General features: G+C 47.4%; 1 protein-coding gene across 1 annotated transcript in view; it reads left to right on the top strand.

The window, feature by feature from the left end:
- The first annotated feature begins 3498 nt into the window (after positions 1-3498).
- The window catches only part of LOC124253764, a 30338-nt gene continuing 10959 nt past the window's right edge, over positions 3499-22877 (top strand). Inside the window, exons 1-3 of the mRNA XM_046687588.1 lie at positions 3499-3604; positions 10344-10571; positions 11065-11268. Coding sequence (XP_046543544.1) covers positions 3499-3604; positions 10344-10571; positions 11065-11268 — 538 coding nt within the window. The remainder of the gene's footprint in view (positions 3605-10343; positions 10572-11064; positions 11269-22877) is intronic.

Raw genomic sequence — 22877 nt, 5'->3', positions numbered from 1 at the left:
TTCATTATGCTTCGTTCAGTTTGCATGTGCTGATGTTGTCGGCAGTAATGGAGCAAACCGCGACGATGTGTAGGCCGATGTGGAGAAAACTACGATGATGTTGGTCGACATCTTACATCTAGGCTGGAGAGGAACGACGACGGAGAGAAGAACTCAGGAGGAAATAGAGGAGGAACAAGAAAGAGTCGCGTCTGGATATCCATGGGTGAGGCCAGATGCTAGAATCGGCTCAAAAGTGGACCTACCTTTCGATCCCCGCCATGTTTTTCTGGAAGGTCGTTTACAAGACCCTGGAAACATTGCACACCGGACGACAGACCGGTCGGCGAGAAGACACCCAAACCAGTTTTCATGACCAAACCCAGGACCCCTTCCTCATGGACTAGAATGCTAGTATATATTTTGCTGGTTGAAAAATGGATTTGTAGTTTGCTGAAAAAATGGGTTACCCTAGCGAAATGAGATTCTTATAATGGCTATGGATGCACCAACAGTCAGTCTAGACCCTCGACTCGTTGGGAGTTTCTACTGAACCCTATCAAAGAAACTCCACTCGGCGTCGAGGCCTGGACTATCGTGTAGTCAATAAGAGGGAACATCGAACGATGTCTCACGCTCAGGAGGATAAATTTTTACTGGGTGCTGGGGCGGAATTAAACCAAAATAAACCAATAGAGATTACCCTGTAATAGAAACCCACTATATAACTACTCACTTTATTGGTACATTTTAATATATCTTCAAAACGGAAACGCATTCACAAAGCCATTTTAAAAGAAATTTATTGCGTTAGTTTAAGAGCAATCATTTCATGTAATTTCAATGGTAAAGGGTGAACATTCACATATGGACAAAGAGTTCTCAACACAACGACAGCTTTCATTGTTGTGTTTCTGTGATAACTCGAAGGAGTCCACAAGATGGCGTCAAAGTCAGTGAGTGTGTACTATGCGGCCCACCGTTGGCAGCATCTCGGCACAGACTGGATGAGTCCCCTCTCTTCCCTGCAATGCAATGGTCCAGTTGTTGGAAGCGTCTCTGGCGTGTTTTGACGTTGACAGCGTACATCGATCGAGTTCATCCATAGGTGTTCTATCGGGTTTAAGATCTGGTGATGGGGAAAGCATTGACGTTAAAATTGGCAAGGTAGCGGACCGTGATGCGCGCTGTATGTGAAGTTGTGTTGTCATCACTCCACTGTCGGTCCATAATCAGGGCATGTGACGTGCAAGGACTTCGTTGATGTTGCCGATAAGCTGTCAAATTCGCCTATGCCGCACCACTAAATCAGATCATTGTGTGCTGGATACTTCGCGCACACCATGACACTCTCTCCACCGAGTCCGGTCGACCTGTCAGCAGATGCAATTAAGAGGGCAAAACGTTCATTTCAAAGAGGTAAACACGTTTCTATCTCGCCGGTAGAGAAATCGAGATTCTTCACTGAATCAGACTCACTTGGTTCTAAAGGTTCCAGTTCCGGATTCCCGCGACACCACCGCAAGCGATTGCACCGATGGAAGTCTCTCAAAGACAGGGGCGACAACTGGCCGTTTAAAGTCGAATCCCCACTTCACGCAATCGATTCCTGACGGTTTTGGTCGGAAATTCTTCTCAAACCAGGAATGCGCAATGCAGTCTCCACGGCTGTAGCAAGACGATGACGCAAATAAGCAACCCGGATGTAGCGGTATTGGGCTTGGATAGTAACTCTTTCGACGACGCTTCTCGGGTGATCTTGGGGAAGGAATTGGTCTGCAGGAAAGATCCCAAAGGGCGAGATAAAGGTCCTCTGATGAACGTTGAAATGTAGGGCAACTGCAGATTGTGACTCCCCAGCTTCAAGACGGCCTATGGCGATGTTTCGATTGGAGGAGGCACTCAGACGTGGCTTGATGATTTCGTTTTTTCAAGGCAAAAACGGTTAACAAAATAAAACACAACGTTTGCATTTCTATAATGATCAATACCCCATGCTTACTTGCGTGTGTTGGGATTTGCATGTGTGTTTGGTGACCTTTTGTGAATATTTCTTCAAACGCTTCAAAACAAGGGGAAAAGTTAAATTGCCATGTTTTGGCACTGGAAGCTGTTTACAATCACACAATGATGACGTTTTGAAAGTAATAAAGATATTTGTATTGTTTTTGCCGCAGCTACACGGAGTCCGATTTTCTCAAAATCACCTATGCGTTTCTTTTTTTTGAAGAGTGTATGGTAAAAAATCTCAATGACCTCTGAATGTTGTAGATTGAATTGATAATAGATGTTGCTAGTGGCTGTGCCTTGAAAGGAAGCTGAAGTCAAGGAAACAGATCGTGGCCCTGAAAGAAGCACGTCAATTATCACATGTTTGGATTTACTGTCTAATACAAGCACGTAGACAGGAAAGTGAATCCAGCTAGAATACATGCTAAAATATGCATGGTCCATTAGCGTTGGGGAATTGCTTGAAATCTCACTCATAATTGATGATTGCTTCATTACCAACGAACAATCATCGATACAAATTGGTTGGCGTCAATTTTCAGATTTTCCTATTCAGGTTGTTATTGCAGATATGTATAACATGATTCACCTTGCTACTTTAAAGTGATGTTGATATATCATGTACATAAACCTTCTGGGGTCTTCAAAAAATATTCAGTGATGACTTTTCAGTTAGTGAAGTGAGGATTCTAAGAATTAAACAAGTTTTCAGGCCTGACAACTTCGAAGATATGTTCCATCGTCAAGTGTTTTAAAGACTAAAACAGCAGTTCCAAAATCGTTTGTGTTCGATTATGAGAAAATTTGATCGATTTCTTGGTCGTTTGGTCACTTCGACCAATCTTCGATTATTTCAATTAATCGGAACACCACTTTGGTCCATTGTACGATGGCCCAGTTTTAGATGAAGCCCGTTGGTTGTTTTGTGTTTAGTGATATCTGTGTATATATGTTTACTTACCAGAACTGCACAACCGGTATACCGGTATATCGCGATACGCTTTTCAAACGATACGTATTGCAATATCTTTTTTCTTAAGTTCTGTATATTGGGTAAATAACATATGAAGTTTGTGTGATTATCTTTATGACTAAAATTAATATCTACACTGACTTTCATTCCCAACAGTATTCCTTCGATGTTCAATGACAAAACAACATCCTGTAATACTATAAATTGTCTTAAAAAGAAAATAGAATCCCTGAATATGCAGCTTTGGTGTGAGAGTTGCTGTTATCAGAACGATAATATACTGAAAGGCAAAGAAATGTCGTAATATTGGAAATGACATTTGAGTCACAGTGGAGTATTTGAACCTATTTGTTTTAAATATACACCGGAAGTCAGTCTAGGGAAAACATGAATCGTGGTTTAGTATAGCCTGTATTGCCCAATAAAGTATTGTTTGAGATTGTGGTTAAGAATGTTTTTGTTTGTGGAGAGGAAGAGTTCGCACAAACACAACATTGAAATCAAGATGCACGTGCATCATAATTGCATTCGGCAGAATGGCAATCGTTCACTTGTTTTCTGAACACAGCACGTATGGGAGAGAGACCAACCACAACAAGCCATTGGACATCTACACGCTGGCCAATGACTTCCAATTGCAGCGTGCGAACGATAGAACGTCTTAGAGAGCGATACAAAGCGACCAACAGCACTGATGACCGTCCACGTAGTGAGTCGGCCCCGATGTAACAACACGTCGCCAGGGCCGTCATATCGTCCATCAACACGTCGCCAAGACCGTTATATCTTCCATCAACACGTCGCCAGGACCGTCATATCTTCCATCAACACGTCGCCAAGACCGTCATATCTTCCATCAACACGTGCAAGACCGATTTGCGGGGCCAGAGAAACAGCTTGGGTGACCAAAGGAAACCACCAGCGACCAGTCAGAGACCGAACCATTCGGTGACGTCTCAAACCAGGAACCTGTTTTGTCGACGTCCTGCCAGGAGACCCATATTCATCCAACGACGCTGCCGGGAACGTCTCCAGTTGGGCACAACAGCGGCAAAACTGGCGCGGGAGACAATGGAGAGGTGTTATCTTCTCTGATGAAAGTCGGCACTGCATTTCAGTGGCGTCTATTTTTTCAAAAAATAGGTTCAAACATCCCATTGATGCTTAAATGTCATTTCCAATGTGACGACATATCTTTTGCCGTTCAGTATATGTTTTAGGGACTTATAATGTAGAAATAGGATTGACATGCACAATAAGTGTCACTTACTGTCAAATATATCGCGGGGCGGTGGGGTAGCCTAGTGGTTAAAGCGTTGGCTCGTCACGCCGAAGACCCGGGTTCGAATCCCCACATGGGCACAATGTGTTAAAGCCCATTTCTGGTGTTCCCCGCCGTGATATTGCTGGAATATTGCTAAAAGCGGCGTAAAACTAAACTCAGTCAGTCAGTCAGTCCAAATATATCGCAGTCGCAATATATTGCAATACAATTAATTTGCTAATACACAGCCCTGTTACATACCATACATTATCTCATTTCTAATACTCAAGTTGTTTTCCACGGTCTCCTATTGATTAACTTTGTTTGGAGTCAATATTTACGGTGTAATGGTCTCGCTATGGTTGTTGAAATACTACTCGTGTGGCGGAAACTTTGACTCTTTAGCAATTTCATTACAGCAACATGTACCAACCGGCCTCACCCAGGTGAATGCAAGATATTTACATATAGTATGACCAGAAATTATTATTGAGAATTTAGGAATATGTTTAATTGGAGTTCTAGCATAAACAACCTTGACCAGCTATCAAGTGCTTGGGTTCATTCAAGAGAGACAACTCAGTTAATCCTTATCATTAGTTTCTGAAGAGTTATACCCCTTTGTTTACTTGCTAGCAGACGACATTTTCAGTGATCCTCAGTATGGATGATTTAGAGAAGAGGAAGTTGATTTTAGAGTATAATAACAAGGACATCAGATCAGCTAAAGTGATTTCAAAGTAGAACAGGCATCCCTTTGTCCACTGTTTATCGTGTTTTGAAAAATATTGCCAATGGATATGGCATTGAGCACCAGGGGAGGCGCAGGTAGGCCCAGAAAATTCACTGTCGGTGACAGGGAGGCGGCTTGGTATTCTTGTTTCTAAAACAAACGAAGGAGTTTAGAAAGCCTTAAGGCTGGATATGATTGATAGACGAACTGTGGCTGTCTGTAAGGAGACAATTAGAACTAAGCTGCGTGCAATGGGTTGGCAGAAAAGTCGAGGGAATTCCATCACCGATCATGAAACCTGAAAAAATGGAGCGAAGGTTGAACTGGTGCTTACAGCATATGTCCCATAACTGGGACAATATGATTTTCTCAGATGAAAGTTCTGTGTGGCTGTTTCCTAATACACTGAAATTCTGGACCAAACAAACTGAAAATCCTTTGTATCATCGCCCAAAGTACAGTCCGAAATTTAACGTGTGGGATGGCATATCTGTGTTATGGGCAACGCCCCTCTGTGTATTTGAAGGGAATATGAACAGTAGAGCGGTACATAGATATGTCGAGGGACATTTACTTCCATCTGCTCACGTGTTCTATGGAAAGTTTGGATTTTCCAGCAGGACAACGACCCAAAATATCGTTCAAAGCATTCACAGGCCTGGTTTCGAACCCCAAATATGATATTATTAGAGCTACAAGCTGTAGCCCTGACATAAATCCAAAAGAAAATGTTTGGGGACTTATGAAGGGAAAGTGTCAATAAGAAAAATCGGACAAATATTGCTGAAATGAAAGAAGAGGTGGTCCCATTTTGGGACAGCATGAACGACGACTTTCTAACTTCTTTGATCAGTAGTATGCCCAGCCGCAATGAAGCGTGCATTGCTGCCCATGGTGACTTGACAAAATACTAACTATTCACCTGTCTTTGAATCTGGAGTTATGTTCTGCTAATATTAACATATCATACGTGAGTAATCAGTGAAAAAAAAAATACACAAATTGCAATATTAAATTCTCAATAACTTCTGGTTGTACTGTCAATGTATGTAGTGATGTGAAGGTGTTGTCTTCTAGTGATATATACATGTAGATAGTAATGTGAAGGTGCTGTCTTCTAGTGATATATACATGTAGACAGTGTTAGTGAAGGTGTTGTCTTCTAGTGATATATACATGTAGACAGTGATGTGAAGGTGCTGTCTTCTAGTGATATATACATGTAGACAGTGTTGTGAAGGTGCTGTCTTCCAGGTGCTGTCTTCTAAGGTGATATATACATGTAGACAGTGTTGTGAAGGTGTTGTCTTCTAGTGATATATACATGTATGTAGTGTTGTGAAGGTGTTGTCTTCTAGTGATATATATACATGTAGATAGTGTTGTGAAGGTACTGTCTTCTAATGATGATATATACATGTAGATAGTGTTGTGAAGGTGCTGTCTTCTGAGTGATATATACATGTAGATAGTGTTGTTGTCTTCTAGTGAGGTGTTGTCTTCTAGTGATATATACATATAGATAGTGTTGTGAAGGTGCTGTCTTCTAGTGATATATACATGTAGACAGTGTTGTGAAGGTGTTGTCTTCTAGTGATATATACGTAGACAGTGTTGTGAAGGTGCTGTCTTCTAGTGATATATATATACATGTAGACAGTGTTGTGAAGGTGTTGTCTTCTAGTGATATATACATGTATGTATTGTTGTGAAGGTGCTGTCTTCTAGTGATATATACATGTAGATAGTGTTGTGAAGGTGCTGTCTTAGAATAGCAGTTGTGAAGGGTACTATATTTCTAGTGATATATACATGTAGATAGTGTTGTGAAGGTGTTGTTTTCTAGTGATATATACATATAGATAGTGTTGTGAAGGTGCTGTCTTCTAGTGATATATACATGTAGATAGTGGCGTGAAGGTGTTGTCTTCTAGTGATATATACATATAGATAGTGTTGTAAAGGTGCTGTCTTCCAGTGATATATACATGTAGGCAGTGTTGTGAAGGTGCTGTCTGTCTTCTAGTGATATATACATATAGATAGTGTTGTAATAGGTGCTGTCTTCTCAGTGATATATACATGTAGGCAGTGTTGTGAAGGTGCTGTCTTCTAGTGATATATACATGTAGACAGTGTTGTGAAGGTGTTGTCTTCTAGTGATATATACATGTAGATAGTGTTGTGAAGGTGCTGTCTTCTAGTGATATATACATGTAGATAGTGTTGTGAAGGTGCTGTCTTCTAGTGATATATACATGTATGCAAGGTGTAGTGTTGTGAAGGTGCTGTCTTTGTAGTGAGTGATATATACATGTAGATAGTGTTAATGAAGGTGCTGTCTTCTAGTGATATATACATGTAGACAGTGTTGTGAAGGTGCTGTCTTCTAGTGATATATACATGTAGACAGTGTTGTGAAGGTGCTGTCTTCTAGTGATATATACATGTAGACAGTGTTGTGAAGGTGCTGTCTTCTAGTGATATATACATGTAGACAGTGTTGTGAAGGTGCTGTCTTCTAGTGATATATACATGTAGACAGTGTTGTGAAGAAGGTGTTTTCTAGTGATATATACATGTAGACAGTGATATAAACATGTGAAGGTGCTGTCTTCTAGTGATATATACACATGTAGACAGTGTTGTGAAGGTGTTGTCTTCTAGTGATATATACATGTAGACAGTGCTGTCTGTGAATAGGTGCTGAAAGAGTGCTTCTAGTGATATATATACATGTAGATAGTGTTATTGAAGGTACTGTCTTCTAGTGATATATACATGTAGTAGCAGTGTTGTGAAGGTGCTGTCTTCTAGTGATATATACATGTAAACAGTGTTGTGAAAGGTGCTGTCTTCTAGTGATATATACATGTAGATAGTGTTGTGAAGGTGTTGTCTTCTAGTGATATATACATATAGATAGTGTTGTGAAGGTGCTGTCTTCTAGTGATATATACATGTAGACAGTGTTGTGAAGGTGCTGTCTTCTAGTGATATATACATGTAGACAGTGTTGTGAAGGTGCTGTCTTCTAGTGATATATACATGTAGACAGTGTTGTGAAGGTGTTGTCTTCTAGTGATATATACATGTATGTATTGTTGTGAAGGTGCTGTCTTCTAGTGATATATACATGTAGATAGTGTTGTGAAGGTGTTGTGAAGTCTTCTAGTGATATATACATGTAGATAGTGTTGTGAAGGTGTTGTTTTCTAGTGATATATACATATAGATAGTGTTGTGAAGGTGCTGTCTTCTAGTGATATATACATGTAGATAGTGGCGTGAAGGTGTTGTCTTCTAAAGTGACCCTATATACATATAGATAGTGTTGTGAAGGTGCTGTCTTCCAGTGATATATACATGTAGGCAGTGTTGTGAAGGTGCTGTCTTCATGTATGAATAGTGATATATACATATAGATAGTGATGTGAAGGTGTTGTCTTCTAGTGATATATACATATAGATAGTGTTGTGAAGGTGTTGTCTTCCAGTGATATATACATGTAGACAGTGTTATCAAGGTGTTGTCTTCTAGTGATATATACATGTAGATAGTGTTGTGAAGGTGTTGTCTTCTAGTGATATATACATGTATGTAGTGTTGTGAAGGTGCTGTCTTCTAGTGATATATACATGTAGATAGTGTTGTGAAGGTACATGCCGTAGTGCGCTGTCTTCTAGTGATATATACATGTATGTAGTGTTGTGAAGGTGCTGTCTTCTAGTGATATTATAAACAGTGTTACATGTAGACAGTGTTGTGAAGGTGCTGTCTTCTAGTGATATATACATGTAGACAGTGTTGTGAAGGTGCTGTCTTCTAGTGATATATACATGTAGACAGTGTTGTGAAGGTGCTGTCTTCTAGTGATATATACATGTAGACAGTGTTGTGAAGGTGCTGTTTTCTAGTGATATATACATGTAGACAGTGTTGTGAAGGTGCTGTCTTCTAGTGATATATACATGTAGACAGTGTTGTGAAGGTGTTGTCTACATATCTGGGTCTGACATATATACATGTAGACAGTGTTGTGAAGGTGCTGTCTTCTAGTGATATATACATGTAGACAGTGTTGTGAAGGTGCTGTCTTCCAGTGATATATACATGTAGATAGTGTTGTGAAGGTGCTGTCTTCTAGTGATATATACATGTAGATAGTGTTGTGAAGGTGCTGTCTTCTAGTGATATATACATGTAGACAGTGTTGTGAAGGTGCTGTCTTCTAGTGATGGATGTGTTTCAGGACACGCCCTTGACAACATATACATGTAGACAGTGTTGTGAAGGTGCTGTCTTCCAGTGATGGATGTGTTTCAGGACACGCCCTTGACAACATATACATGTAGACAGTGTTGTGAAGGTGCTGTCTTCCAGTGATTGATGTGTTTCAGGAAACGCCCTTGACAACATATACATGTAGACAGTGTTGTGAAGGTGCTGTCTTCCAGTGATTGATGTGTTTCAGGACACGCCCTTGACAACATATACATGTAGACAGTGTTGTGAAGGTGCTGTCTTCCAGTGATTGATGTGTTTCAGGACACGCCCTTGACAACATATACATGTAGACAGTGTTGTGAAGGTGCTGTCTTCCAGTGATTGATGTGTTTCAGGAAAAGCCCTTGACAACATATACATGTAGACAGTGTTGTGAAGGTGCTGTCTTCCAGTGATTGATGTGTTTCAGGACACGCCCTTGACAACATATACATGTAGACAGTGTTGTGAAGGTGCTGAAGGTGATTGATGCTGTTTCAGGATTGATGTGTTTCAGCACGCCCTTGACAACATATACATGTAGACAGTGTTGTGAAGGTGCTGTCTTCTAGTGATGGATGTGTTTCAGGACACGCCCTTGACAACATATACATGTAGACAGTGTTGTTGAAGGTGCTGTCAGGACTTCCAGTGATTGATGTGTTTCCAGGACATGCCCTTGACAACATATACATGTAGACAGTGTTGTGAAGGTGCTGTCTTCTAGTGATGGATGTGTTTCAGGACAAGGTGCCCATGACAACATATACATGTAGACAGTGTTGTGAAGGTGCTGTCTTCCAGTGATTGATGTGTTTCAGGACACGCCCTTGACAACATATACATGTAGACAGTGTTGTGAAGGTGCTGTCTTCCAGTGATTGATGTGTTTCAGGACACGCCCTTGACAACATATACATGTAGACAGTGTTGTGAAGGTGCTGTCTTCTAGTGATGGATGTGTTTCAGGACACGCCCTTGACAACATATACATGTAGACAGTGTTGTGAAGGTGCTGTCTTCTAGTGATGGATGTGTTTCAGGACACGCCCTTGACAACATATACATGTAGACAGTGTTGTGAAGGTGCTGTCTTCTAGTGATGGATGTGTTTCAGGACACGCCCTTGACAACATCGCATTAGGGAAGCCAACGAATCAGAGTACAACATGGCGGGAGTTTGTTCCTGATTACGCAGTGGACGGACAGACCGGTCAGCGTCTGTTTGTGGACAAGTGCACTCACACTTTGGACACAGGCGAGTACCAGCCGTGGTGGGAGGTGGACCTGACTGCGGACTATATGGTGGACAGTTTGAGGATCACCAACAGGGTCGACTGCTGCGGTGAGACATACCCGGATAGTGTTCAGACCAAATTCATTGGAAAGAAGTTAAAGCTTCTGCCGTTATAATGTCATACCCAATGCTATGTACATACGTCCAACCTCCAGGGGTAGATGCCAGGGGTAATATTGTCCGCCTTATCCATACACACACGTTATGTGAGGTGACTGGAAACATTATCACTGAGGTTTAATTAGTTGAATATTAAACTCAAAGGTCACTGACTTCAGTAAAGGGTACACGCATCTTCAAGTGAGTGAGTGAGTCTGGATTTATGCTGCTTTTAGCAACATTCCAAGCAGAAGTGGGCTTCACACATTATACAGATGTGGGGAATAGAATCGAATAGAACCTAGCAAACGCCTTGACCACCAGGCCGCCCCACCTCCCCGCATCAACAACAGGGACGTTTAAAACTCTTACAGGATATGTCTGTCCAAACAAACCTAAGATGCCTCTTGAATTACCAAATTGTGTTCTTATCCGGTTGCAGCTCAAAGATTGGCCAATTTCAATGTGAGTGTTGGCCACGTTGTTGGTGGACATTACCAGCTCTGTTTCTTCCATCAAGGAAAGTACGGCAAAACCACCAAGTCGATCTCCTGCAGTCCTAACACTGTCGGACGCTATCTGAGGATTCAGCTGACAGGGTTTGAACGACTTACACTGTGCGAGGTGGAGGTGTACGGGACTCTCGGTACGTGACATCACTCTATGTGTTGCACTGTGACGTAGGTATAGGAGACTCTCGGTACGTAATGACAGTATCTGTGTTGTATTGTGACGTAGGTATTCGGGACTCTCGGTACGTAATGACAGTATCTGTGTTGTATTGTGACGTAGGTATTCGGGACTCTCGGTACGTAATGACAGTATCTGTGTTGTATTGTGACGTAGGTATTCGGGACTCTCGGTACGTGAAGTCAGTCTCTGTTTTGTACTGTGACGTAGGTATAGGAGACTCTCGGTACGTCATGTCAGTCTCTGCGTTGTACTGTGACGTGGGTATGCGGTACTCTCGGTACGTGATGTTGTGAGACTGGTATTGACTAGAAAGTGATTATTGAAATAGTATTGACAACACAGTTGCCATGGGAACTGGTTTTGAAAGGGCAGTGGGTATTGTGTCATTACACAGTGAAGGAGTTCTAGTATTGAATGGACAATGATGGAGGGGCTGGTGTTGACCGGACAGTGATGGTGGGGTTGGTGTTGACTGGATAGTGATGGTGGGGCTGGTGTTGACTGGACAGTTATGGTGGGGCTGGTGTTGACTGGACAGTGATGGAGAGACTGGTATTGACTGGACAGTGATGGTGGGGCTGGTGTTGACTGGACAGTGATAGATTGGCTGGTGTTGACTGGACAGTGATGGTGGACTGGTCTGGTGAAATGACTGACTGGACAGTGAATGGTGGGGCTGGTGTTGACTGGACAGTGATGGGTGGGACTGGTATTGACTGGACAGTGATGGATGGACTGGTGTTGACTGGACAGTGATGGAGGGGCTGGTGTTGACTAGACAGTGATGGTGGGCTGGTGTTGACTGGACAGTGATGGAGGGGCTGGTGTTGACTGGACAGTGATGGAGGGACTGGTGTTGACTGGACAGTGATGGTGGGGCTGGTGTTGACTGGACAGTGATGGTGGGACTGGTGTTGACTGGACAGTGATGGAGGGGCTGGTGTTGACTGGACAGTGATGGTGGGGCTGGTGTTGACTGGACAGTGATGGAGGGACTGGTGTTGACTGGACAGTGATGGTGGGGCTGGTGTTGACTGGACAGTGATGGAGGGACTGGTGTTGACTGGACAGTGATGGTGGGGCTGGTGTTGACTGGACAGTGATGGTGGGGCTGGTGTTGACTGGACAGTGATGGTGGGCTGGTGTTGACTGGACGCCGGTGTTGACTGGACAGTGATGGTCTGGGACTGACAGGTGTTGACTAGACAGTGATGGGATGGACTGGTGTTGACTGGACAGTGATGGTGGGGGCTGGTGTTGACTGGACAGTGATGGTGGGACTGGTGTTGACTGGACAGTGATGGCGGGGTGAGGCTGACTGGACAGCGATGGTGGCAGCTGCTGGTGTTGACTGGTGCTGACTGGACAGTGATGGAGGACTGGTGTTGACTGGACAGGGACTGGTTTGACTGGACAGTGATGGAGGGACTGGTGTTGACTGGACAGTGATGGTGGGCTGATGTTGACTGGACAGTGATGGTGGGACTGGTGTTGACTGGACAGTGATGGTGGGGCTGGTGTTGACTGGACAGTGATGGAGGGACTGGTGTTGACTGGACAGTGATGGATGGACTGGTGCTGACTGACAGTGATGTAGAGGGTACTGATGATGGTGGGAGCTGGTGTTGACTGGACAGTGATGGTGGGGCTGGTGTTGACTGGACAGTGATGGTGGGGGACTGATGGTGTTGACTGGACAGTGATGGATGGGGCTGGTGTTGACTGGACAGTGATGGAGGGACTGGTGATTGACTGGACAGTGATGGAGGGGCTGGTGTTGACTGGACAGTGATGGAGGGACTGGTGTTGACTGGACAGTGATGGAGGGACTGGTATTGACTGGACAGTGGTGGTGGGACTGGTACTGACTGAACAGTGATGGAGAGACTGGTGTTGACTGGACAGTGATGGTGGGGTTGGTGTTGACTGGACAGTGATGGAGGGGCTGGTGTTGACTGGACAGTGATGGTGGGGCTGGTGTTGACTGGACAGTGATGGAGGGGCTGGTGTTGACTGGACAGTGATGGTGGGGCTGGTGTTGACTGGACAGTGATGGAGGGACTGGTGTTGACTGGACAGTGATGGTGGGGCTGGTGTTGACTGGACAGTGATGGTGGGGCTGGTGTTGACTGGACAGTGATGGAGGGGCTGGTGTTGACTGGACAGTGATGGTGGGGCTGGTGTTGACTGGACAGTGATGGTGGGGCTGGTGTTGACTGGACAGTGATGGATGGACTGGTGTTGACTAGACAGTGATGGTGGGTGATGTTGACTGTTGACTGGACAGTGATGGTGGGTGCTGGTGTTGACTGGACAGTGATGGTGGGGCTGGTGTTGACTGGACAGTGATGGTGGGTCTGGTGTTGACTGGACAGTGATGGATGGACTGGTGTTGACTGGACAGTGATGGTGGGGTTGGTGTTGACTGGACAGTGATGGTGGGGCTGGTGTTGACTGGACAGTGATGGTGGGGCTGGTGTTGACTGGACAGTGATGGTGGGGCTGGTGTTGACTGGACAGTGATGGAGGGGCTGGTGTTGACTGGACAGTGATGGAGGGGCTGGTGTTGACTGGACAGTGATGGTGGGGCTGGTGTTGACTGGACAGTGATGGATGGACTGGTGTTGACTGGACAGTGATGGAGGGGCTGGTGTTGACTGGACAGTGATGGTGGGGCTGGTGTTGACTGGACAGTGATGGTGGGGCTGGTGTTGACTGGACAGTGATGGTGGGGCTGGTGTTGACTGGACAGTGATGGTGGGTCTGGTGTTGACTGGACAGTGATGGATGGACTGGTGTTGACTGGACAGTGATGGTGGGGCTGGTGTTGACTGGACAGTGATGGTGGGTCTGGTGTTGACTGGACAGTGATGGTGGGGCCGGAGTTGACTAGACAGTGATGGTGGGTCTGGTGTTGACTGGACAGTGATGGATGGACTGGTGTTGACTGGACAGTGATGGTAGGTGGAGGCTGGTGTTGACTGGACAGTGATGGTGGGGCTGGTGTTGACTGGACAGTGATGGTGGGGCTGGTGTTGACTGGACAGTGATGGTGGGAGAGGCTGGTGTTGACTGGACAGTGATGGTGGGGCTGGTGTTGACTGGACAGTGATGGAGGGACTGGTGTTGACTGGACAGTGATGGTGGGGCTGGTGTTGACTGGACAGTGATGGTGGGGGCTGGTGTTGACTGGACAGTGATGGTGGGGCTGGTGTTGACTGGACAGTGATGGTGGGGCTGGTGTTGACTGGACAGTGATGGTGGGGCTGGTGTTGACTGGACAGTGATGGTGGGGCTGGTGTTGACTGGACAGTGATGGTGGGGCTGGTGTTGACTGGACAGTGATGGATGGACCTGGTGTTGACTGGACAGTGATGGTGGGGCTGGTGTTGACTGGACAGTGATGGTGGGGCTGGTGTTGACTGGACAGTGATGGTGGGGCTGGTGTTGACTGGACAGTGATGGTGGGGCTGGTGTTGACTGGACAGTGATGGTGGGACTGGTATTTGACTGGACAGTGATGGTGGGGCTGGTGTTGACTGACAGTGATGGTGGGGCTGGTGCTGACTGGACAGTGATGGTGGGGGCTGGTGTTGACTGGACAGTGATGGTGGGGTTGGTGACTGGACAGTGATGGTGTTGACTGGACTGGTGGGGCATTGACTGGACAGTGATGGATGGGGCTGGTGTTGACTGGACAGTGATGGTGGGGCTGGTGTTGACTGGACAGTGATGGTGGGGCTGGTGTTGACTGGACAGTGATGGTGGGAGCTGGTGTTGACTGGACAGTGATGGAGGGGACTGGTGTTGACTGGACAGTGATGGTGGGGGCTGGTGTTGACTGGACAGTGATGGATGGACTGGTGTTGACTGGACAGTGATGGTGGGGACTGGACAGTGATGGTGGGGCTGGTGTTGACTGGACAGTGATGGTGGGGCTGGTGCTGACTGGACAGTGATGGAGGGGCTGGTGTTGACTGGACAGTGATGGTGGGGCTGGTGTTGACTGGACAGTGATGGAGGGACTGGTGTTGACTGGACAGTGATGGTGGGGCTGGTGTTGACTGGACAGTGATGGTGGGGACTGGTGTTGACTGGACAGTGATGGAGGGCTGGTGTTGACTGGACAGTGATGGTGGGGTTGGTGCTGACTGGACAGTGATGGTGGGGCTGGTGTTGACTGGACAGTGATGGATGGACTGGTGTTGACTGGACAGTGAAAGGTTGGGTCTGGTGTTGACTGGACAGTGATGGTGGGTTTGGTGTTGACTGGACAGTGATGGTGGGGGCTGGTGTTGACTGGACAGTGATGGTGGGGACCGTGTGGTGGGGAGTTGACTAGACAGTGATGGTGGGTCTGGTGTTGACTCGACAGTGATGGATGGACTGGTATTGACTGGACAGTGATGGTGGGGTTTGGTATTGACTGGACAGTGATGGTGGAGCTGGTGTTGACTGGACGAGTGATGGTGGGGCTGGTGTTGACTGGACAGTGATGGTAGGAGCTGGTGTTGACTGGACAGTGATGGTGGGGCTGGTATTGACTGGACAGTGATGGTAGGGCTGGTGTTGACTGGACAGTGATGGTGGGGCTGGTGTCGACTGGACAGTGATGGATGGATTGGTGTTGACTGGACAGTGATGGTAGGGTTGGTGTTGACTGTACAGTGATGGTGGAGGCTGGTGCTGACTGGACAGTGATGGTGGGGCTGGTGTTGACTGGACAGTGATGGTGGGGACTGGTGTTGACTGGTCAATGATGGTGGGACTGGTATTGACTGGACAGTGATGGATGGACTGGTGTTGACTGGACAGTGATGGTAGGGCTGGAATTGACTGGACAGTGATGGTGGGGCTGGTGTTGACTGGACAGTGATGGTGGGAGTTGGTGTTGACTGGACAGTGGTGAATGGACTGGTGTTGACTGGACAGTGATAGTGGTGGGGCTGGTGGGAATTGACTGGACAGTGATGGATGGACTGGTGTTGACTGACAGTGAAAGGTGGGACAGTGTTGACTGGACAGTGATGGTAGGGCTGGTGCTGACTGGACAGTGATGGTGGGGCTGGTGTTGACTGGACAGTGATGGAGCGAATGTATTGACTGGACATTTATGGAGGGATGGGTGTTGACTAGACAGTGACGGAGGAATTGGTATTGACTGTACAGTGATCGAGAGACTGGTATTGACTGGACAGTGGTGGTGGGACTGGTACTGACTGAACAGTGATGGAGAGACTGGTGTTGACTGGACAGTGATGGTGGGGTTGGTGTTGACTGGACTGTGATTGAGGGGCTGGTGTTGACTAGACAGTGATGGTGGGGCTGGTGTTGACTGGACAGTGATGGAGGGGCTGGTGTTGTCTAGACAGTGATGGTGGGGCTGGTGTTGACTGGACAGTGATGGAGGGACTGGTGTTGACTGGACAGTGATGGTGGGGCTGGTGTTGACTGGACAGTGATGGTGGGGCTGGTGTTGACTGGACAGTGATGGAGGGGCTGGTGTTGACTGGACAGTGATGCTGGGGTTGGTGTTGACTGGACAGTGATGGTGGGGCTGGTGTTGACTGGACAGTGATGGATGGACTGGTGTTGACTAGACAGTGAAGGTGGGTCTGGTGTTGACTGGACAGTGATGGTGGGTTTGGTGTTGACTGGACAGTGATGGTGGGGCCGGAGTTGACTAGACAGTGATGGTGGGTCTGGTGTTGACTGGACAGTGATGGATGGACTGGTGTTGACTGGACAGTGATGGTGGTGGACTGGACAGTGACTGTGACAGTTGACTGGACAGTGATGGTGGGGCTGGTGTTGACTGGACAGGACAGTGATGGTGGGGCTGGTGTTGACTGGACAGTGATGGTGGGGCTGGTGTTGACTGGACAGTGATGGTGGGGCTGGTATTGACTGGACAGTGATGGTGGGGCTGGTGTTGACTGGACAGTGATGGTGGGGCTGGTGTCGACTGGACAGTGATGGATGGACTGGTGTTGACTGGACAGTGATGGTGGGGTTGGTGTTGACTGTACAGTGATGGTGGGGCTGGTGTTGACTGGACAGTGATGGTGGGGCTGGTGTTGACTGGACAGTGATGGTGGGGCTGGTGTTGACTGGTCAATGATGGTGGGACTGGTATTGACTGGACAGTGATGGATGGACTGGTGTTGACTGGACAGTGATGGTAGGGCTGGTATTGACTGGACAGTGATGGTGGGGCTGGTGTTGACTGGACAGTGATGGTGGGGTTGGTGTTGACTGGACAGTGGTGGATGGACTGGTGTTGACTGGACAGTGATGGTGGGGCTGGTGTTGACTGGACAGTGATGGAGGGGCTGGTGTTGACTGGACAGTGATGGTGGGGTTGGTGTTGACTGGACAGTGATGGTGGGGCTGGTGTTGACTGGACAGTGATGGATGGACTGGTGTTGACTGGACAGTGAAGGCGGGTCTGGTGTTGACTGGACAGTGATGGTGGGTTTGGTGTTGACTGGACAGTGATGGTGGGGCTGGTGTTGACTGGACAGTGATGGTGGGGCCGGTGTTGACTAGACAGTGATGGTGGGTCTGGTGTTGACTGGACAGTGATGAATGGACTGGTGTTGACTGGACAGTGATGGTGGGGCTTTGGTGTTGACTGGACAGTGATGGTGGGGCTGGTGTTGACTGGACAGTGATGGTGGGGCTGGTGTTGACTGGACAGTGATGGTGGGGCTGGTGTTGACTGGACAGTGATGGTGGGGCTGGTATTGACTTGACAGTGATGGTGGGGCTGGTGTTGACTGGACAGTGATGGTGGGGCTGGTGTCGACTGGACAGTGATGGATGGACTGGTGTTGACTGGACAGTGATGGTGGGGTTGGTGTTGACTGTACAGTGATGGTGGGGCTGGTGTTGACTGGACAGTGATGGTGGGGCTGGTGTTGACTGGACAGTGATGGTGGGGCTGGTGTTGACTGGTCAATGATGGTGGGACTGGTATTGACTGGACAGTGATGGATGGACTGGTGTTGACTGGACAGTGATGGTAGGGCTGGTATTGACTGGACAGTGATGGTAGGGCTGGTGTTGACTGGACAGTGATGGTGGGGTTGGTGTTGACTGGACAGTGGTGGATGGACTGGTGTTGACTGGACAGTGATGGTGGGGCTGGTGTTGACTGGACAGTGATGGATGGACTGGTGTTGACTGGACAGTGAAGGTGGGGCTGGTGTTGACTGGACAGTGATGGTGGGAGATTTGGTGTTGATCTGGTGCTGACTGGACAGTGATGGTGGGGCTGGTGCTGACTGGACAGTGATGGACAGTGAAATGGTGTTGACTGGACAGTGATGGAGGGATGGTGTTGACTGCAGATGAGTGACGGAGAACTGGTAGTGACTGGTACAGTGATCGAGAGACTGGTATTGACTGGACAGTGGTGGTGGGACTGAAGTATTGACTGGACAGTGATGGAGAGGACTGGTGTTGACTGGACAGAGATGGATGGTGCTTCTGTGTTGGTGGGGACTGTACAGTGATAGGTGGGACTGGTGTTGACTGGACAGTGATGGATGGACTGAGTGTTGACTGGACAGTGATGGTGGGGCTGGTGTTGACTGGACAGTGATGGTGGGGCTGGTGCTTGACTGGACAGTGATGGTGGGGTTGGTGTTGACCGACAGTGATGGTGGGGTTGGTGTTGACTGGACAGTGATAGTGGGGCTGGTGTTGACTGGACGGCGATGGTGGTAGGCTGGTTGTTGACTGGACAGAAGTGATGGAGGGACTGGTGTTGACTGACAGTGATAGTAGGGCTGGTATTGACTGGACAGTGACTGGACTGGAGTGATGGTGGGGCTGGTGACGAGTGATGGTGCTGGGCTGAGTAGTGACTGGACAGTGATGGTGGGGAGCTGGTGTTGACTGGACAGTGATAGTGGGATCTGGTGCTGACTGGACAGTGATTGACTGGACTGACTGTGATAGGTGGGGCTGGTGCCGACCGACAGAAGCTGGGGCTGGTGTTGACTGGACAGTGATGGTGGGGCTGGTATTGACTGGTCAATGATGGTGGGACTGGTATTGACTGAACAGTGATGGATGGACTGGTGTTGACTGGACAGTGATGGTGGGGCTGGTATTGACTTGACAGTGATGGTGGGGCTGGTGTTGACTTGACAGTGATGGAGAGGCTGGTGTTGACTGGACAGTGATGGAGGGGCTGGTGTTGACTGGACAGTGATGGTGGGGCTGGTGTTGACTGGACAATGATGGTGGGGCTGGTGTTGACTGGACAGTGATGGATGGACTGGTGTTGACTGGACAGTGATGGTGGGGTTTGTGTTGACTGGACAGTGATTGAGGGGCTGGTGTTGACTAGACAGTGATGGTGGGCTGGCTGGTGTTGACTGACAGTGATGGAGGGGCTGATGTTGACTAGACAGTGATGGTGGGGCTGGTGTTGACTGGACAGTGATGGAGGGACTGGTGTTGACTGGACAGTGATGGTGGGGCTGGTGTTGACTGGACAGTGATGGTGGGGCTGGTGTTGACTGGACAGTGATGGAGGGGTTGGTGTTGACTGGACAGTGATGGTGGGGCTGGTGTTGACTGGACAGTGATGGATGGACTGGTGTTGACTAGACAGTGAAGGTGGGTCTGGTGTTGACTGGACAGTGATGGTGGGACCGGTGTTGACTGGACAGTGATGGTGGATGGCTGGTGGACAGTGACTGGACAGTGATGGTGGGGCTGGTGTTGACTCAGACAGTGATGGATGGACTGGTGTTGACTGGACAGTGATGGTGGGGTTGGTGTTGACTGGACAGTGATGGTGGGGCTGGTGTTGACTGGACAGTGATGGATGGACTGGTGTTGACTAGACAGTGAAGGTGGGTCTGGTGTTGACTGGACAGTGATGGTGGGTTTGGTGTTGACTGGACAGTGATGGTGGGGCTGGTGTTGACTGGACAGTGATGGTGGGGCTGTTGTTGACTAGACAGTGATGGTGGGTCTGGTGTTGACTGGACAGTGATGGATGGACTGGTGTTGACTGGACAGTGATGGTGGGGTTGGTGTTGACTGGACAGTGATGGTGGGGGCTGGTGTTGACTGGACAGTGATGGTGGGGCTGGTGCTTGACTGGACAGTGATAGTGGGGCTGGTGTTGACTTGACAGTGATGGTGGGGAGCTGGGTATTGACTGGACAGTGATGGTGGGGCTGGTGTTGACTGGACAGTGATGGTGGGGCTGGTGTCGACTGGACAGTGATGGATGGACTGGTGTTGACTGGACAGTGATGGTGGGGTTGGTGTTGACTGTACAGTGATGGTGGGGCTGGTGTTGACTGGACAGTGATGGTGGGGCTGGTGTTGACTGGACAGTGATGGTGGGGTTTGTGTTGACTGGACAGTGATTGAGGGGCTGGTGTTGACTAGACAGTGATGGTGGGGCTGGTGTTGACTGGACAGTGATGGAGGGGCTGATGTTGACTAGACAGTGATGGTGGGGCTGGTGTTGACTGGACAGTGATGGAGGGACTGGTGTTGACTGGACAGTGATGGTGGGGCTGGTGTTGACTGGACAGTGATGGATGGACTGGTGTTGACTGGACAGTGATGGTAGGGCTGGTGTTGACTGGACAGTGATGGTGGGGTTGGTGTTGACTGGATAGTGATGGTGGGGCTGGTGTTGACTGGACAGTGATGGTGGGGCTGGTGTTGACTGGACAGTGATGGTGGGGCTGGTGTTGACTGGTCAATGATGGTAGGACTGGTATTGACTGGACAGTGATGGATGGACTGGTGTTGACTGGACAGTGATGGTAGGGCTGGTATTGACTGGACAGTGATGGTGGAGCTGGTGTTGACTGGACAGTGATGGTGGGGTTGGTGTTGACTGGACAGTGGTGGATGGACTGGTGTTGACTGGACAGTGATGGTGGGGCTGGTGTTGACTGGACAGTGATGGTGGGGTTGGTGTTGACTGGATAGTGATGGTGGGGCTGGTGTTGACTGGACAGTTATGGTGGGGCTGGTGTTGACTGGACAGTGATGGAGAGACTGGTATTGACTGGACAGTGATGGTGGGGCTGGTGTTGACTGGACAGTGATGGTGGGGTTGGTGTTGACTGGACAGTGATGGATGGACTGGTGTTGACTGGACAGTGAAGGTGTTGCTGGTGTTGACTGGACAGTGATGGTGGGGTTGGTGTTGACTGGACAGTGATGGTGGGGCTGGTGTTGACTGGACAGTGATGGAGCGAATGTATTGACTAGACATTTATGGAGGGATGGGTGTTGACTAGACAGTGACGGAGGAATTGGTATTGACTGTACAGTGATCGAGAGACTGGTATTGACTGGACAGTGGTGGTGGGACTGGTATTGACTGAACAGTGATGGAGAGACTGGTGTTGACTGGACAGAGATGGATGGATTCGTGTTGACTGAACAGTGGTGGTGGGGCTGTTGTTGACTGTACAGTTATGGTGGGGCTTGTGTTGTCTCGACAGTGATGGAGGGACTAGTGTTGACCAGACAGTGATGGTGGGGCTGGTGTTGACTGGACAGTGGTGGTGGGGCTGGTGTTGACTGGACAGTTATGGTGGGGCTGGTGTTGACTGGACAGTGATGGTGGGGCTGGTGTTGACTGGACAGTTATGGTGGGGCTGGTGTTGACTGGACAGTGGTGGTGGGGCTGGTGTTGACTGGACAGTTATGGTGGGGCTGGTGTTGACTGGACAGTGATGGAGAGGCTGGTATTGACTGGACAGTGATTGAGGGGCTGGTGTTGACAGGATAGTGAAGGGGAAATGTATTGAGTGGATAGTGACGGGGGAATGTATTGACCCATGTCATAGTGTTCCAGAAAGTGTCAATATGGATAACTGGATGGATAACTATACACCTGTGCATTAATAACGCACCACCCAATTTTGAAAATATGATGTGATGCTACAGAAAAGTTAGGGTATAGCCATCAATTTAATCAACCTGTAGTTAAAGAAGCTTTATCCATTGACAGTTTTACAAATACCATAACCTTTTCTATTATTTAGCGCCATGAGCAACCACTTGGTGATTGGATATAGGGCGCTATACAAATGGACTTATTATTATTATTATTATCATTATTATTTATGATGAATATGTTGATGAAAATGTGATGGGACTGAATTTTTACCCAAAATAACTATTCCTCTCCTGCTCGAACTACACAATTAAATTAAGTTTTCACCAAATATGACAATTCTGTTAAATACCAAGATGGCATTTACACATCAAGTAAGCTTTAATTATGCATAATCAGGAAGAACCCGAATGTCAAAGACCTGTTTCCAATAATTTAGATTGCTAATTGACAAAATCTGAAAAAGGCCACATTGATAGGATTTTGGAATAAATCTTTTATGATTTTGAGTTTATTGTATTGAATAAACACTTCTCCTTGCCAGATACTGATACTTACAGCTAAATTCTGTTTTCTTTTCTGCATTCTTTTACTGCATTTTAAAATCTTACCTTGTTTTAGTTTGACGTTAACTTTTCCTAAATCTTAATTTATAAACTTTCATCCATTCA

Source organism: Haliotis rubra, unplaced genomic scaffold, assembly GCF_003918875.1.
Source record: "Haliotis rubra isolate DU_JTF1 unplaced genomic scaffold, ASM391887v1 Scf550, whole genome shotgun sequence".
In the NCBI taxonomy this organism is placed as follows: domain Eukaryota; kingdom Metazoa; phylum Mollusca; class Gastropoda; order Lepetellida; family Haliotidae; genus Haliotis; species Haliotis rubra.
Note: the sequence above shows the minus strand (reverse complement) of the source record. Positions and strands in the feature narration are given on the sequence as shown.